The sequence below is a fragment of the Centruroides vittatus genome, unplaced genomic scaffold (assembly GCF_030686945.1).
Source record: "Centruroides vittatus isolate TY-2023 unplaced genomic scaffold, ASM3068694v2 contig_602, whole genome shotgun sequence".
Classification (NCBI taxonomy): domain Eukaryota; kingdom Metazoa; phylum Arthropoda; class Arachnida; order Scorpiones; family Buthidae; genus Centruroides; species Centruroides vittatus.
In genome coordinates this window covers 560,930-580,242 of record NW_027122368.1, presented here as the reverse complement: position 1 = coordinate 580,242, position 19,313 = coordinate 560,930, and the positions used below count along the sequence as shown (strand labels likewise).

At 35.5% G+C, this 19,313-nt stretch overlaps 1 protein-coding gene across 3 annotated transcripts in view; it reads left to right on the top strand.

Annotated features, from left to right (window-relative positions):
* Zwilch (zwilch kinetochore protein) overlaps positions 1-19,313 on the top strand; it is a 55,694-nt gene that overhangs the window by 5,276 nt on the left and 31,105 nt on the right. For all 3 annotated transcript variants that reach the window (XM_067275248.1, XM_067275247.1, XM_067275246.1), the window contains 5 exons: positions 16,660-16,910; positions 16,984-17,144; positions 17,771-17,853; positions 17,932-18,108; positions 18,244-18,315. In XM_067275248.1, coding sequence (XP_067131349.1) covers positions 16,660-16,910; positions 16,984-17,144; positions 17,771-17,853; positions 17,932-18,108; positions 18,244-18,315 — 744 coding nt within the window. The remainder of the gene's footprint in view (positions 1-16,659; positions 16,911-16,983; positions 17,145-17,770; positions 17,854-17,931; positions 18,109-18,243; positions 18,316-19,313) is intronic.

The window sequence follows — 19,313 nt, the reverse complement described above, 5'->3', positions numbered from 1 at the left end:
AAGTATATGATCAATAATGGCTAGTAAAATCTGATGCATAGCATGCAGTCGATGTAATTTTATATCTTATGTTATTATATTTGTGTTTTATTTTATTTTGTTCTACTCTATTTGTTTTGATTCATTCAGTTAATGTATTTAATGGATTAGTTGTATTATTTATATTTTATATTTTGATGTTTAACCAAATGTTTGAACGTTTTAAATTTGAATTTCTTATTGCATATTGATTCAATTGTAAACGTTCTTGTAAACTGATAACCTGATGATGGCCTGTTGATCAGGTTGAAAACACTACTTAAAGTAGTAAAAATGATTCTCAGCAATAAGGTGTGTATGTTATATGTCTGATTGCTTCAATGAGTCTGAGTGCATGTTGAAATTTAAGAGTAATCATTTTCAATAAAAAACAAAACATAATAAAAAGTTATATTGTGAGATATTGACATGTAAAGAATTCTGTACATGTGTACATCAAAAATATATGTAGTACACTTGCTAATCTGACCTTGAATCCAGCCTCAATTACCCAGCATACCTGAAGTGTAATTGCACATGTGTTTTGTTTCCACAAACATGTTAGTCATGTCACACATCCTGTTTTCCTGTTTACTCTGATTTCTTTGAAGAAATCTTAGAAATAATCAAACTACTAATAACTTCTACTAATGTATAGCTGAAAAACCTTTAGTCTAATAACATTCAGATAATGCTAATGTTACACTTGGCATAGTGAGAACTTTTTACTTTCCTCAATACTGAAGGGATTGGATCGTCTTTCATTAACACGGATCTTGACTGTAACAGGAACTCATTAGCCCTACTCAAAAAGTCATTGTTTCTGCACAGAACAAACTTCTTGTCTTTGTCTGAGACCAAAAGTCTTTGATTCAGAATGCTCAAGAACTGTGTGACAATCCTTTTCTCTTTTCTGGATGGAGAAGTAGTGTATGGACACTGTGCACCAGCTATCTTTGCAGATATCTCCAGTTTGGGAGTGTAAATCCTTATGCTGACCAATTCACTAAGCGATTCCAAGAGATTATCAACATCAATTCACTAAGTAATTCCAAGAGATTATCAACATCAGACCTTCAGATGGCCTTTTAGGACCTTCAGATTTGTGCACTAGGATTTCAATAAACCAGTAGTGAAAAGCCAAAGATGAAAGAAGAGTTTTCATCGAAAATATCATCCTTATTTCTGTTATAGTGACAATGTGATATGAAAATATGCAATTAATAAAGGTTGAATCAGCAACATTAGAATATAATAAACCTTGACTGTTCCAAGAAAAACATTTTAAATTAAATGAACCTTCTGAGCAGGAAGCATTGGGTAAAATTTCTAGTTTTCCTCTACTTGACAGTAATCTATCAGCCTTCCCTGGTAATAAAAAATATTCATTCTTCATCAATCTATTATTCAATAAATCAAAGATAAAGTTGTCACCATCAATTATTAAACAGTTGGCCCTTGAGAACACATTTTTTTTAAGCCTTCCTATAGAAAGGAAGGAGATTTTTCTTCGAAATTCTTGATCTTCAATGTAAATTGTCAAAAATCCTGACTGGAATACTTGTTCTTTGTTCAAATGTTATGTAAATTTCTTTAAATCAGAAGCAAGATCAAGCTCTTCTTTTTGTCAAAAGCAAGGTCAAGCTCTTCTACCACCAAATTATTTTTTGAAGTTTTATTTTCACAGAAATATTGTCATTATTAGGTCTTTTAATAGAAGACAGAATATTGGAAGCTAAACTCAAAATTTCTGTTGAATTACTTTGCAGTCTGACAATAACAATATTATTTCACTTACATTTATTGAATAAAGAATCCAATAAATACAAAAAATAGGAAGTCTGAGAAGTATAAAGCACAGTTGATTTATTTAATTCTTCCACCTTCTCCACACTAGTGAGGCAATGATCAAAATCTTTATGCAAATCAGCTAGCCGTTCAAATTTAGTAGATAAATCCTCAAGTTTTGTTAAAGTGGCATCAGATCATTCTTCCAAGAAAGAAACCAAATTTTGAGATACAGTAATAAATGAACCCAATAAATGAAAAAAAGATTCAACTGTTGAGATTTTAAAGCTGGTTCACTAGTAGTGTGGAGCTTATTTTCACAATTTGTAAATGTGAACCTCCTACCCTCTATTTCCGTTCAAATATATATAGAAAAAATTTGTGCCAAAAATCTACTCCATTGGTGAATATTTACTGGTAGCTCAATGTCACTGAAGTTTTTATAGGTTCCAAATAGTAAAGATGAGGATATGACAATCACAAGCTTGAACCACAATGTATTCATTTTAGTACAACAGTTTGTAAAACTGTAGTTGGTCATCTCAATAAATAAACCATTAAAATAATCACTCATTAGTTACATGACATTCCCACAAAATTAATTTCTGTCATGACTCATGATCATTGTTTTTCTGATACCATCAAAACTTGCTGCAAATGTTTTTCTCTGTTTCTAGTTGAGGCTGACTCAGTGACTCATACTTTCAAAGGTAATTTACAGTTTGGAGGTGTGGATATTTAGGGGCTAGTTCCACTTAACAAAAAAAGAAGAGAAGGGACTACAGGATGTGTGTCTGTGCTGCACATGTGTACTTGAAAGCCTGGATTTCAGCTCCATTGGCAGCTAGTGAACCTAACAATGACCTTTATCTTCTGAAATCACTTTTTGAATACTTGGCAATCAACACAACAATATCCAAGACAGCGTCTCTCAAATTTTGTAAACATTTTGCAGTATTTATTGCCAGATTTGGTTGCTTTAGCATTTTTTGACAACCATGTAAGTTCTGCTACAAAGAGGCTAATAATTACAGCGATGCAAAATGATGACGACACTGAACAGGGTCACACTAAGCAAATCAGTGTTGACCTGAACACATTCATGGGAAAAAATCTTAAAGACTTTATATTTGCAAAGTTACAGACTCTGAATTAATGGAACTTCCAGGTACATTTAAAATTAGTGCAATTGTAGCCTGATCATTTAGGCGATCATTGGATGTTTCTGTATACTCATTTGATGTTTCTATATACTCATTGGACTTTTCTATATACTCATTGGACTTTGAGATGTATGTTATAGTTATTGTCCACTATGAATCTGAGGTAAGTGAAGTCATTGACACACTCGAATGTGTACTTCTCACTGTACAGGGTGCGGCGCCAAAATCCGGACAAAATTCAATTTCAAATTCCCGCTATTCTGTACCACCGGTAGATGTCGTGTTTGGCGTTCAAATAGCTTGACATGTGCATTAAACCATTTTAATCGCGAAACAGTCGCCATGTTGAAACAAAGTGCTGAGTATAACCGAAGAGCCGCGATTATCGAAAGTATTCGTGCTGGGCGGCTCGGCGACAGAAATTATTCGGTTCTTCGGATACCCGAGATCGACTGTTTATGATGTCGTTGCAAAATACAATCAGTCGGAGAAGTCAAATGAAGGTTTTGCAACACCGGCAAGGAAAATTCACTCGAAGGAGCGCATTGTCAGAACCCTGAAATCATTCAACGGGCTCAGGAGCTGATTTTTGAGGATCCAGGTCAGTCGATCCGAAAATTGTCGTCGGTTGTTGGTGTGAGCGAGAAAACTATGCGTAGAATCGTTGAGGAGGACTCCGCTACAAGTCTTACACAATTAAAGTGAGACAGATGCTTTCTGAAGCTGCCAGGACAAAGCGAGTTGAACGCTGTAACCTGCTTTTGTGTTCCTTAAAAAACAATGCTGCCAGACGACTCAGATTTTTTTCTGACGAGAAAATTTTTACTGTTGATGCGAAAATCAATCGAAGAAATGATCGATGGCTTGCCCACGACCCAGAAGATGTCCCCGTTATTGCAAAAACGAAATTTCCGGCGAATGTTCATGTGCTAGGTGTTGTGTCCAGTGAGGGTGATGTCATGCCACCGTATTTCTTTAACGAAGGGGAAAATGTCACAAAAAATGTTTATTTGCATGCTCTGTCAAATGTAGTGAAGCCATGGATGGAAACTGTGTCATCTGGAAAGCCGTATGTTTTCCAGCAGGATGGTGCGCCTGCCCACACAAGTCATTTGGTGCAAAATTGGTTGTCGGATAACATCGACATGTTTTGGTCAAAAGAATTCTGGCCTCCCAACAGCCCAGATTTAAATCCTCTGGACTTCTACGTATGAAGCGTAGTTGAAAGGGTCACAAACAAGACCAGACATGCAAACATCACATCGTTGAGAGCCGCTATTGATGCGGCATTCACCAATATTGACCGTGAGACTTTAAAGCGCGCATGCGCACGATTCAGACCGAGAATAGAGGCTGTCATTCAAGCAGGAGGGGGCTATATTGAATAAATGTATTCTGTATGACATTGCAAACAATGTGATTTAAAAAAATTTGTAAACCTTTTCGTTTTTTCAATAAGAAATATGTTTGAAAACAATGTGTAATTTGTCTGGATTTTGGCGCCGCACCCTGTAGATCCTGACCTGTGGAAAGATAGAGAGGACTATCAGAAGGCTGCAGAGTCAGTACATTCCATTAAAGTTGTTAACAACCATGCAGAACATATGGTTGCACTCATCCAGGAATTCAGTGGCATAATGACTCATGATGAATTACAACTTCAGTATTTGCTGCAAGTTGTTCAACAGCACCATCAGGCTTATCCAGACAGCAAGAAAAAGAAACTCTCTGCCTCTACCAAAATAAATTGATAAAGTTGCATTGAATGTTGTACTGAAAATTTCAAATCGTGTGAATTGTGACGTTTAAAAATTTTTTCATTGCCATTTTGGTTTGTAATCCATCAAGTTTTTGAATATTGTAGAGTCTACATGACTATTTAATTTGTTTGTAATTGTCCAAAAAAGTAAAACAAGTCTGGTTTATCAAAACAGGTCTTGTATGTTTTCATTTGTTATAAATTGCTCTTTTTATAAACTTTGTGGTCATTGAGCTACCTCTAAATATTAATATATCAAGTTTAAATTTCGTCTGTAGTAATTTGAGACCAGTTGGAATAGTTCTGGAAGGTAGGACCACAAAAAAGTAAGCGATTTATTTTTTCCCTATTTTAAGTACCACACTATTCACTAGATGGTCTTTGACATTTTCAATTGAGGATATGGACAACTTGGAAGGAGGAGTACAAGACATTAGATCAGGATTAGATCAGATTTGATGCCTCTAATTAATAACAACATATGCATTAACAAGTAGAATAACAAGATAAAAAAAAATGAATAAAACTGAAATAAATATAAACATAAAGGATTAGACAAGTCATTTTCAAAATGTAAAGTTCACTATTAGGATGTTCATGGAAAAAGTCACCAGCACCAGTGGACATTACAAAGTGCCCCATAACAAAACTACAAAACATCTTTAAAATGTTTGCTGTTGACTTAGCCAAACATTTAAGTTCATAATTTCTCAGGTGGAATTCTTCAGGCTCCATGCTGGATGCCAGTTTATGAGGTCTGTTGGTTATTATGCATGGTTTCTCAAACTTTTTCCTACTCATACAACAGTGTTTTTTCAAAAAGTGACATGTGTAGTACCATCTGATAGCAAATTAATACTTGTTACAATCTGTTATTAAACAGAGATTAAATTTAGAGAGTTATGTTTTTGTTACCAATATAGTAATTACAGAATAACTTATATTCTGTAATTTTCTTACTTTATTACAAAAGGCAGTTTCAAAGGAGGAGAAACTTAATAATACTTTAAAATTATTTTATAACTATGATTAATAATTCAATTTTTTGTATATTGAATATTTTTAATCTTCTTCAGCTTATTAGTCCCACTCTTGTGGAGTCACTGTTGCAGATTGTTTTCTTCTATTCCCACTCTGTTCTCTGCCAAATTCCAATCAATTCCAACAGCCACCATATTCTGAAACACACTGTCAAGCCATTGTCTTTTCATTCTACCTCTTCTCCTGGGAACATCCATTTCCATGACATGTTTTCCAACATAATCCAAAGGACTTCTTCCCACATGCCTAAATTACCACAATCTTCATATTAATTTTCTTAGAAATTTTCTTAACTCCCAAAGTCCTTCTCATCATGATATTTTTGATCCTGTTCCTTCTTGTCACTTAACATGCTCATCTCAGCATTTTTCTGTCAACAACATTCAGCCTCTCTGCATTTTTCATAGTTAAAGGCAATGTTTCTATTCCACACATTAAGACAGACCTTACCACCAACTTATAAACCTTTCCTTTCAGTTTTAGTGGGATTGTTGTATCACGTAAAATACCTGACACCCTTCTCTAACCTTGCCAACCTGCCTGTATTCTGTGTATTCTGTGACTTGCACTAACTGTGCCTCAATCCTTGAAAGAACCCAAATATTTGAATCCTTCTGTATTAGATAGTTTGACCTCTTGTATTGTTGAAAATACATAAGGGCATTTCTCATTTCTTTCAACTTTACAGGAGAGCGATTTAAAGAAAAAAGACTTTCTTATTTTCTTCGTAAATAAGAAACTATTGAGTATAAAGCACTTCTTTTCTCAAGTTTTCATTTGCAGTATGTGGTAAATACTATAAACACAAATTTATTGCTGGCTTCATTATCATCATTGTTTTAGAGCCCTATTTTGAGATATGGCTTTATGTTTTGCTAATAATAAAAAGCTTTCTGCTGATTTAATGAGATATGCCTTTAAGAATTAAGACATAACTGTGATTTAATATTAAAATTTGGCTCAAACTGAAAGATGGTTGTGGTGATGTAGGGTACCTGCTTATGGTATATTACTTAAAGTGCAATAATAAAATATTTCTTGAATGAAAATGAAAATAAAAATGAATGGAACCTTTTTGACAAGAGAAGGAACTAAACTGTAACAACAATTTTTTTTCATTTGTTCTACCAAATGAAGCAAAGATTTACAAAATTTATCACTGGTGTTGGTCCAGAGGAGAGAGTGATTAGGCCATCATACTTTTCCAATGACTATGGATGAGGTCTCTTATTTAAGTCATTCAGTTGTTTTATCAACAGTAGGAAATTTTGTTGTTTTAAAGTCAATGATCAATAATTGTGATCAATGTGGCTTGTTTTAAAAAATATTTTACCTAATTCATTCTTCCTTACATTGAATTCAACAATGTTTGTCCATTTAAAAGCTTTTCCCTTATTGTCAATTCAGATAGAATGCACACTGAGGTTCTCACTAAATTTTTTAGTCTAAAAAGTCATACCTAAAGAGTGTACTATATAAGGCTTTGCCTTTCTTGCAAGATGAAAGACTGGTATAAGCTGAGAAGGCACAAACAATTCACCAGCCTTTTTAATCACGTATGAAGTTGCACTGAGAGTGGAGTCTCCTTCACATTGTCTGTGATTAATGGTAAAGAATCTAAGAATGACTTCATGTAAGTGTTTCAACTGCAAAACCAGTATACATTGTTTTGCAGTTGAAACAGATAGTGCCTACCATGATGGAGTTCCTATTTTATCCACCACAATCATTGGTGAATAAATTGGCAGTATGAACCTTCGTTTCATCATATTTCAGCAACATTATAAACAGTGCTGTAGATACTTCAGAAGGACTTTGACCACTTTCACATTCATTCCAGGTAAAGCTATAACAGTCCTGTGAGGCTGTCATAAAAAGTTAAATTATAAACAACAAACCTTCTTTTGTAAAATACTGCACTGTCATTTGATACAGGCAAATAGATGACCTGTTGAAGGCAAAACATAAACAAAGCAAGCTGGGATCATTTTTAGCAGCAAGCTTGCAAGAGGCCTAAGTCTAGATGTGCCTTTAAAATCATTAAAAATGTAGTGTTTATGGAGTCTCTCAAGAAACATTCATAAGTTATAATACTTTCATCAGATATTTGAGGAAGCCCAGTGTTTATCATTTTGCAGAGTGCAAACAGTGTTACATAGAGCCTGGGTCTTCTGTCACAACATGGAAGACTCAGGCTTATATTTAAAGGTGTATCTAATTCATTTTGGCCAAATTTTAAGATATGCCTTTACATATTTTCACTGGCAATATGTTGTTAATCACTATTTCCCTTATCATCTACTCTACGTATAGATTCAGTTTTGGACACACTTAATCTCAAACCTCTATCTTCTAGTGCCATCCTCCATGTCTTTTCAGCTTCCTTGTTTCAGCACATAAAACAATATCATCAGAGTCCATCATAGACAATAGTGCCTTTAGTTTTACTCCTGTTAATACAATCATCATGATATCAAAGAGCAGTGGGCTCAAGACAGAGACCTAATGTACCCCAACAACAATAGGAAAGACCACTATGCTTTCTTCTGCACATCTAACATTATTTTTACAATTACCATACATTTTCTTAATTATTTCACATATCTTGTGAACCAGTTTTCTTCTGACAAGTGAGACACCTCCACATTTCTTCCCTTGGCACTATATCAAAAGCTTTCTCTAGGTTAATAAAAACAATATATTGGTTTTTTTTTCTTCTTTGTTATATTTTACCACTAGTTGTATCAGGGCAAAGATAGTGCTTATTGTTCCTTTACCTGGAATAAAAATCAAACTGCTTCTCACTGATTGTTGTGACCTCACAAATCCAGTTTTCAATAATTCTCTCCCAAATCTCCATAGAATGGCTTATCGGTTTAATGTTTCTGTGGTTTCTGCAATTGTGAATGTCACCTTTCCCTTTATAAATATATTATATTAATTATTTTTAATGTCAGATGAATTATTAGAGAGGTTGAGGTGCAAGTACAAACGTTAAACTTGTACAGCAAGCAGAAGTACACATTTGATGTTTTAAGTCCCAATTAAAAGACCTTGTGGCATTTGTTCACATCACGTGACTCAGTGAACATTGTGCATTGACTCAGGAAATTTGTTGAAAAAATGGCAGATATGTTTAACATTGAGGGTTACCAGCAAAGGTAAATAAACAAATTAAACTGTTTAAAAAAGTTTATAGGATGTTTAATAACACTAAATAATTATTTTTAATTAGCATTATGTCTCCTACTGTACGATCGGATGATAGCACTACCTCTTCTTCTTCTTTTTCTTCTTCTTAATCTTTATTTCTTTCCTGACACCATGAGGCACACTCGGGTAAAGTACAGAGTGGCCTTTTGGCTTATAAATGGCAAGATTCTGAAATTAAGATAGAAACAGTCAGGTATAATGCATGTTCTTGTGGCAAACAAACGACTTACAGAACCTGGGTCATGAACCATGTTAAGTCATAACCCAACAGGTACAGCAAATTTGACAGTTGGTACATCGTATGTAAATGGAAGGACAGAAGACACAAAACAATCACCAGACGCGTATTAAAACATTGTGGCACAAAAAGCTAGTTACCGGATGCAAGTCCTTTCAAAATACCGCTTGATAAGATCTTTCAGTAGGAGGTAGTTGTCTTTATTCTCGAGAAAGAGGCTCAGATCACAGGGCCAATTCACATTTTTAGCATCCAAATTAAGTTTTACAAGTTGCCTTATGTCATAAATCATTGGGCAGGCATAGATATAATGCCAAACCCTCTTCTCCACAATAACTGCACAGCTTTGAACTTGACTTATGGAATTGATAGAGATACGTGTTGAACTGCCCATGTCCCGTGAGAAACTGAGTCATCTGAAAATTTGGACTAAACCACCGACTGTGGAGATGTCGCTCAATGCTTGGAAAGAAGCTCCTGGAGATGTGATCTGGGGGAATAGATTCTCACTTGTGCTGCCAAATCTCAATCATTTCCCTAAGTCCTTAAGGAGAAGATTAAGTCTCGAGGCTGGAAGAATACAGTAGTCAGGGAAGATGTCATGACAGTCAGCGGCAGCCTGCACCAGCTGGTCAGCTCTTTCATTCCCTGGAGTACCACAGTGCCCTCTGGTCCACTCAATAGAAAAATTGTTGGAACTATTTGAGATGATGTTGAGAATGTCCCTGCACAGTGGATGAAGACTGTCCTTGTTTTTCAGGGCATGCACAGCCACAGAGCTGTCAGTGGTGATGTTAATTGCCCTTCCAACAAGGTTCTCCTCACACCAACGAACTGCCAAAAAAGTGGCAAGGACCTCAGCCTGGAAGACTGAGCACTCTTGGTGAAGAACACATGTCAAAGAAAATTTCTTTTCTTCCCGAAAACAGAAAAGGCACACCCAGTACCATTACCAGTTCTTGATCCATCAGTGAAAACTTCCATGTCTATCAAGTAATCCTGTCTTGCATATAGTCCCCTCTTGTGGACAGGGTGTGGAAGTTTTTCTACTTTCCTGTTAATCTTGTACGTTCCCATAGGAAAGAAGAAGCCCCCAATATCAATCTCAAACTTTCTGGAGATAAAATATCACTTAGCAGCCTGCTGAAGCTGTAGGTGGATGGGAAGCTTTTTAGCAATGACCTGCAGGGACTAATTGGAGGCAGTAGAGTATACACGGGTGAGCCGGATCAAGGCCTTCTCTGTGCAGATAACATTCTGCATCTGTAGAGTGAGTGGTTGCAGGCCTCACTCCAAATGGCACATGAATAAGTGATTATTGGTGTGAACATACAATTGTAAATTGGATTGAGAGCATCAAAACCCAGACCCCACTTATTCTTGGCAGCTCTTTGTAGACTGTTAAAGATAATGTTTGTTCTATCTGTAACATGCTTAATATGCACATGCCAGGTAAGTTGTTTGTCCAAAATTACACCCAGAAATTTGAGCTCTAACGATTTTAACAGACCTCCCTTCCATCTTGATACACGGAGTCCTTCGATATAAGTCTGTGTTGCGTGGCCTTGAGAAAAGAATACCTCTTATTTTTGAGGTATTAAAAACAAGGTACTTGCCCCAGTCACACACCACTAAGAGAATATTGGAAGCTGCGGTCTTGATGGTCTGCCTGGCGTTTGCAGGGAAGATAATGAGTGCATCATCCGCATAAGCGAAGGTGCGGCTATTGAAACCAAAGTCCATTCTTAAGAAATTATCAAAAAGAATGCTCCAAAAAAGGGGGCCACAGACAGACCCCTGTGGACAGCCCCTCTGAAGTTGGCAGGTAAATGTATTGTGGTTCAATGACATGGTAACTTCTCTATTGGAGAGAAAGTTCTCTGCAAGGTGAAAGAGGTTTGCAGGGCAGCCATTTTGCACCAGCCTATGGAGGATCTGTGGCCACCAAGCAGTATTGAATGCATTTTGAAGATTGAGACTAATCCTGAAGACTTAGTTATTGTGCTCAAGCAGCTGCCATATATTATTAGTGAGATCAAATAGGGCATCTGTCGTGCTCCTCTGCCGACGAAAGCCATATTGAGCAGGATGAAAAATCCTGTTACCTTCCAGATGCCAGGAAAGTCTGCCATAAAGGAGCCTCTCAAGCACCTTTCCCAAGGAGGAGAGTAGCAAGATGTTTCTCATGTTGCCCAAGGTAGATGGTTTATTCTGTTTTTTGGGAATCACTACCAGCTGAGCCCTCTTCCAGGTCTTGGGAAAGATACCAAAATCGAGGCACAGGTTGTATGTATTCAGCAGCATGTCAGGATGAATCTTCCAAATCTCCTTGACAATTTTTGATGATATGCAATCTGGAACGGGAGCTTTCTTCTCATTAAGCTTATTAATAATGTCATTAACCTCAAAAAAGGTGAATGGAGGGTCGTTGTCAGTGAGCATTTTCACTGGAACAAATGCTCTCATGTTGCTTTGCTACAAGGAATCCTCTAGATTGTCTGGAGGACAGAAGTGATTTAACAGATGATCCATAATGGTCTCCAGAGAAGCATTCCCTCCTCCAAGGTTGTTGGCACTACTCAAAACAGCATGTTTTAACCTTATTTGAGCACAATTTGTGAATAAAACCCCATCAATTCCTACCAGCATTGGAAAAAAGTCTTTCCACGATTCATACTTTGATTTCCTTATAGCATCCTTATAAAGACACTGATATCTGAAATACTCCTCCCTAAAAGCGTCTCGTTGATGATCCCAGAAACGTTGAAAATGTTTATGGAGTCTGTTGTTAGTACTTCTCATCAAGAGAGTTTATTACTTCACCATGGGACTGTCCGTCGACCAGATCACTTTCTAGGAATAGCCAGGTTGCAAGCCTTATCGATACTAGTGATCACATTGTCAATGAAGTTTACTGCTTGCTCCATAGTATGTATGCGACTAACATCGCTGTCCACACCCTGCAATGTATCAGCAAAAAGACTCCAGTTTGCAGATTTTGTATTGAAAGGCCTGCCATAATCGGGATGCAAATGCTGACGAGCAGCATTTAGCTAAAACAGAGATACCCCTGATCGGAGAGACTATTTTTATCACGAACCTCCCATTCTCGAATGAAAGGGCATAGACCAGACATGGGCAAATGCAGCTCTTTTCGAGTTACATGCGGCTCTTCCTGAAAGTGTTAATTTCTGCTTTTTATTATTATTTTTACAATTTTATTTTCACAATTTTGTGAAAATATGTAATTATATATATGTAATATTTAATAATTTATTTCCAAGTTGGTGCAATAAATTAAATTGACATTTCAAATCTATTCTTTTAAAACAAGTTTTTGACCCAGATGGGGGACACCCTATCCTTCCCTGCCTTGCCATACTATCTGCCACGACACGACAGTACAGAACTGCGGCTCCCATGCATTTTGCAAAACCTACATTTCGGCTCCCACTGAACTCTTGCTTGCCCCTCTCTGGCATATACCACTTGAGCAGATGGTCAGATCTACTTAGGACATACCGTTGGTAGAAAAAAAGGTAGGACGAGAGAAGCAATCATTCAGAATAATGAGGTCATGCAAACTTACGAAATTCTCAACAGTCTCACCTCAATCATCTAAATGCTCCCCACCCCAGGTGGGTGAGTGTGAGTTGAAGTCACTGGCAATGAGAAACAAGGCATTATGAAAATGCCCCATTGCCGAACTAAGCTCATTAAGCATCTCATCGATATTATGCCTAAAGGAATCATAGATGTTGAAAATAAGCACACAAAAGCGAGGAAGTTAAGCTCTAGACAGACGCATGTTGGAGAACTGACCTGTGGGTGAAAGACCATGGGAAGATTGGGGTTGATGATGATGTCTGCAGCCCAAGGGAGATCCACGTTGTGCTGCAAGATGATATCACTTGTCTGAAAGCAAGAAACCCTGCTATTATGACAATATAGCTCTTGAACAAGAGCCACATCATAATGCTGTAATTCCTGACAAAGCTGCAAGGTTGCAGCAATAGCATGCTGCAAATTGACCTGAATGAATCTAATTTTAACATCCTGAGGACTACTACCAGGGTTCTGACTAAGAGCCATAATTGATCCTGGCCATGAATTGTGCTTTGACATGAAGATAAACAGAACATGCTTTGCCAAGAGTATTATGGGAGTTGCCTAAAATCTTTTCTCTAGTACAGTTACAGCACACAGGGCTTTCTGACTTCTTGTTACAGTGCTTAAAACAATGGTTATTTCCATATTGACTACACGAATGTGTTTCAGCATCAAAATTAATAGCATAATGACCAAACCGAAGAAATTTAAAACATTGACTAGTTGGTATATAGTCAACAACACTGCATCTTGTCCATTTCAGATTAACCTTCTGACCTTTCATTAATTTCACCCTCAAAATGGGAGAAACTTCAAGCACCCAAGTAACAAAGAATGGATTCTTCTGACTAATAGGGAAACGTACACGTGCTTGATCGAGAAAATCTTCTTTAGAAAAGCACTCAGAAATTTTAGCATTTTGTTCGAACATGAAGTCAAGTAGTTCATCTTAACTAATAGATTTAGGAACCAAGATAACTTTGATAAAAGGATGGTGCTTTTTGGGAACAGTGGCACATAAGGTAGGAACCTCCTCAACTACCTTCTGCTGTTTGTCCACATCAGCCTTATTTGCTAGATCAATGGTGAGCCCACTCTTCTGAATTCTACACATCCTTTGGACACCAATCTTCAGTGCCTGGGGATTGATATTGCTGGTGAGAATATGTCTGGTGTTTTCAGTCTTCAGTTCCTGAATTGCCATAGATGAGAATAGTGAAATAAGGGGTAACAGTAGTCGACCCTGCCTTATTTGACTTAGCAGGTGTACAAACAATCTCACAGAAACTGGGCCAGAGTCAGGTCTCATGTGCACTCCTCCCTGACAGCCAGCAGAGGAAACACACTGAAGGCCTTTAATGGCCTCTTTGGCCTCAGTGAGAATTTTTTTTAGCTTTCTCAGAATGAATAGCCAGCATCTTATTAATATCTTGATTTGTTGCAATGTCGTCAATGTTATTAACAACAGAGATATGATTGTTAACAGAGAAGGTAGACTCGGCTAGGTCAATGAAGCATTGGACCTGATTCACAATATACTTGGACTGCTCACTAGTACCTAAACGAAACTTGCTGTTAACCACTAGTTAGCGCTTGACCTCATCCAAAATCTTGTATGTAGTGTTGTGAAATTCAGAAAGACCGAGCGCCACCATTGCCGAAAGTGCGGAAGAGAGTGGAAGCTCAGTCAGAATGCACCAGTGGGACCCCACAAGTGGAACAAAGAGACCCAAAATCTTACTAACTAGATTAAATATGTTACGAAAGGAAAAGGAATATCCAACCAAAACCAAGAAAACACAAAAAACCATTAATAGTAGAACAAAATAAATAAATAACTTAAATTCTACCTATAGTTTAATACAATGTCACTTCATGCCAACGTTTATTATATGATTATAACACTTACTTGTTGTGGTGTTACAGGAGTGGAGTCTTGGAGAATGAACTCGTCCGCTAGCACTTTCAGTAGTATACAACTATCATCTTCAGGCGGTCTATCGAATACAACAGTTTAAGATTTTCGAACGCTAATCCGACGGTTTCACAAATTTCAGATTTCCGAAATTATCGAACAATATTTCTGACAGTTTAAGGCGTGTTTTCTGACTCTTTAGTAAAAACTATAGCTGTGCTTTTAGCCTTAACCATATAATTCTTGTATTCAATAGAGAAAAGAAGTGTTTTCTATTATTATCCATGATATAATACAATGTCACTTCACACCAACGTTTATGATTATAACACTTACGTGTTGTGGCATTACAGGAGTGGAGTCTTAGAGAAATTGTATTATATCATGGATAATAATAGAAAACACTTCTTTTCTGTATTGAATACAAGAATTATATGGTTAAGGCTAAAAGCACATCTATGGTTTTTACTAAAGTGTCGGAAAACACGCTTTAAATCGTCGGAAATATTGTTCGATAATTTTGGAAATCTGAAATTTGTGAAATCGTCGGATTAGCATTCGAAAATCTTAAACTGTTGTATTCGATAGACTGCCTGAAGATGATAGTTGTATACTACTGAAAGTGCTAGCGGACGAGTTCATTCTCCAAGACTTCACTCCTGTAATGCCACAACACGTAAGTGTTATAATTATATCTACCTATACTTATAATAGCAAGATAAAAATAATAGCAAAATTAAAATAACTGAGCAGAAACTAGATTAAAATATTAATTTAACTAAAACATGAAAATAATAACCTTAGAAAACTGTTAGAAATAAAGAACGACCATTAAAACCGTTAGGACCATTATAACGACTAAAATTAAAAAATCTCCATGATAGCTAATGATGAAAAATTAAAACCCCAATAACTCGATTAATAATTAAAGTAAGACTGCCCAATTTACAGCACTAATAGATATCTCCCGCTACATGCAACCCCCTGGTGCTATCCCGAGAAGTTATTCTCCCTCCCGCTGGACTCAATCAAAAAGTAAAATTAAAAGCTAATTAAGTTAACACCCTGTAATTAAGCTATGACCATAAAAGAGGTATCAAATGAACTGTTATCCTGAGATGGACTACATGTTGTTCACGTTATCCACAACCTACGAGTTCCGGCGCAATTAACAAAAGTTCACAGAGCACAAAGAAGCACAACCTTCCAGTCCTGTAGTTCAACACTGTATAAATCAATATTGTATAAACATTAATTACAAATGTCTACAGAATATTCTTAATTTCTATCTAGTATATATTTAAAATATTATTTATAGAGGTTCAAACTGAATAAAGAACGAAAAGCATGGACAACCGTATCGAGCCATCCCCATATCGTGTCTTTTGATAGGACTACCTCATACTTTTGTCAAGAAAAGTAGTGGCTTGTGTAAATCCGAAAGCAGCTTGGGAAATTATTTTCAGAAAATTTACAAACGTATTATGCTGTTGATGGTAGAAGATGCTGTGGAAGAACAAACCTATCTTAAGAAAAGCTATTATGAAGACAAATATATTTAAATTCTATAGACACTTCACATCACTTGCTAAAAAATTGAATAATTAAATAATTTCTGGATTAAAATTGTTTGTTTCTTTACACTATTATTCGTAAATGCTTAAATAATCATTATTTTAATAAAATATGTCATAATTTTAACCACAAACACAAAAAAATGAAGAAATTTAAGCCAATTGTCTACTCATCATTCTAGACGTAGCAAACGCCATTATCGACCGTATAGAATTGCCAGACGGTGGCACTTGTCCGTCTGCCGTTCACATTTTGGGCTGAATATATGCACTTCAACCTCTCTATTATCATTAAAATATTTATCATCAAATAATAAATCTTGTTTTTTTTTGTTTTATAGCAAGAAAGAACTTTATTGCAGTCATTTTCACATACTAAATCCAATGAGAGTACAGCTGTTAACTCATATTCATGTAATAAAATTGTAGAGAGCACTGTTAATAATACTGAAACTGAGTGGACTGGATGCCCATTAGAGGCCAGTTTTAATTTAACTCTTAACGAGGTGACATTTGAAACAACAAATACAGTATTGTCTCCGAAAAATACAGCAAGAAAACTATTTTCTGCAGTTCCCATTAAAATAGCAAGGTTTTTCTTTTTTTAAGTACATTTAAAATTGATGATTTTTTATTTTTATTAAAAGTTTATTTTTACATTTCAGATTATATTTATCCTTGTATAATATTTACTTGAGTCAAAACACAAATAAAGAGACTCTACCTCTTTGGATACCCTGCAATGGAAATGATCCCAATTGCACAGTTTGGATGGGTGTACATTGTGCGGATGGAAATCATATTCGAATTATCTTAAATTGTTTGGGTAAATTAATTTTCTATGTAATTTTTTTTTTATCAAAAATGACAAGAATTAAAAAGTGATTTACAAACTCTTACTTTGTAATTTTAAAATACAAGTATCAAAATATATTAGAAAATGTTTTTATATACAGTCGACTTCGCATAAGTTGACACTCGGATAACCCGTCACCGTAGGTTAATTAGTGAGTTTTCTGTGGTTCTGGCCGTCTTACATAGGCAATAATGTTATTAATGTTAAAAAAACTCTGTTTACTCGACATCATTTAACTCGTCACCACTGGATAAATCAACATACTTTTTCTGTTTCACACTTTTTTCACGTCTGATAAGTCGACTCCCCTCCTGAAAAAATGAGTTCACGCCGTACAATAAGCTGTGTGGTGTGAACTCATTTTTCAGGGGGGGGAGTCGACTTATCAGAATTCTAAAAAGTGTGTTGATTTATCCAGTGGTGACGAGTTAAACGATGTCGAGTAAACCGAGTTTTTTAAGATTAATAACATTAATGCCTATGTAAGTCGGCCAGGACCACATAAAATTCACTACATAACCGACCAGTGATGAGTTATCCGGGTGTCGACTTATGCGGAGTCGACTGTATTACTAAATAAAGCTTTTTTACTTTAGGTCCTTCAAAAATTGATAAATTGCCTCATTTGGATATCATTAAACAAAATAATTTGATGGGATTTTCAAATATTAATACTCAAGTGAGTCTCTAAAAAATTTTTTACTTATAAAAGGGAAAATCTTACATATTAATATTACTTCACAAATATTATATTTAGATGACAATTGAAGCTTTTGCCAGTTATGTTATACCTGATATGCAAACAGTTTTTGATGAAAGTAGCATGATGCAAAATTTGGAAAATTTCAAAGAAAGTTCTATTATTATTCAGTGCAGCTGGACTAATGTTAATCAGATTTTGGAACAACCAAACAGTAATGCTAAATGTAATCTTGTGAGTATTAAAATTTGTGTATGTCGAAAGAATTAAAATTTTTAAGTAAGCAAAAACAGTCTGAAAATTTAGTATTTTTTAAATTTTAAGTTGTATAAACTAATAAAATATTTTTCAAATTTTATTGTTTTATAGCTTATCAATATAACTTCTGGTGCTGGAAAAAATTCTGCTTATTTAATTTCAAGTGATTTGGAATTAATTAGAGTAAGTTTATTTAACTATGTCATAATGTAAATATATCTAAATTATGACAGGGTTTTTGTAATTATCAATTATATGACGTATCATCCAAAAGTTTTGGGACTGGGTTCATAATTTCAGAAATTGTTTGTTATAATGCTGAAATACATCATCTTTCAAAATAAGCCCCTCTTCACAACAACACTTCTACTAGTGGGTATAGAGGTTGATGTCCTTCAGTTCAATCAGCATTGCATTTTTCATTGTTTATGCACTTAAAAACCAGCAATCTTGAAGTCAGTGTGCTAGCTTGGGAAACAGGTATTGTAATCTCAGCAACTTTCAAAATGTTTCCATCAGTATAAGCTGTCACTGATTGCCTGCTACATTCATTGTATTTAATCTCTTCCCTGCCCTCTTTGAACCATCAGTGCCAATTGCACACTTCTGAATGTGACAATGTTATTGCCATAAAAACAACACTATGAGAAAAAGTTGCAGTAATAATTTTAATATTCTAATGTTTTCAGTCATTTTTAATGATCTTCTGGAAAAATACAAATCAAATGTCAGTTTTATTGGAAAAGAATAAACTTAAATGCACTATGAAGTAAATATTTAAAGTTGACATTCTAGAACATATTTAAATGAGAAAATGTTGTACTTTGAATAATATCATATTTATCCAATTGCGAGCTAACCTTTGTTTTTAATTTTTTCGTAATTCAAAAAATGTCCCTCAGCTTAGAATTGGTATCATTAACATGATTGGTAAAGTAGGTGTTCACTGACATAGTCAAAAGTTAGGAAAAATATCTACAGAAGCTGCCACAGAAAAATTTTTGTTAATTTTGTATGCAAGTTTCCATGAATTGTAGGAAAAGTATTTCTAGAGAAGTCATTGCTGGTGTGTTTGAAAAGTGTTCAATCTTGAATGTGCTTGACAGCACAGATGATGATGCTCTGTACTAAGACAGTGACAATGAATCTGAGTCATCTCATGATAGCAACTGAACAATTAA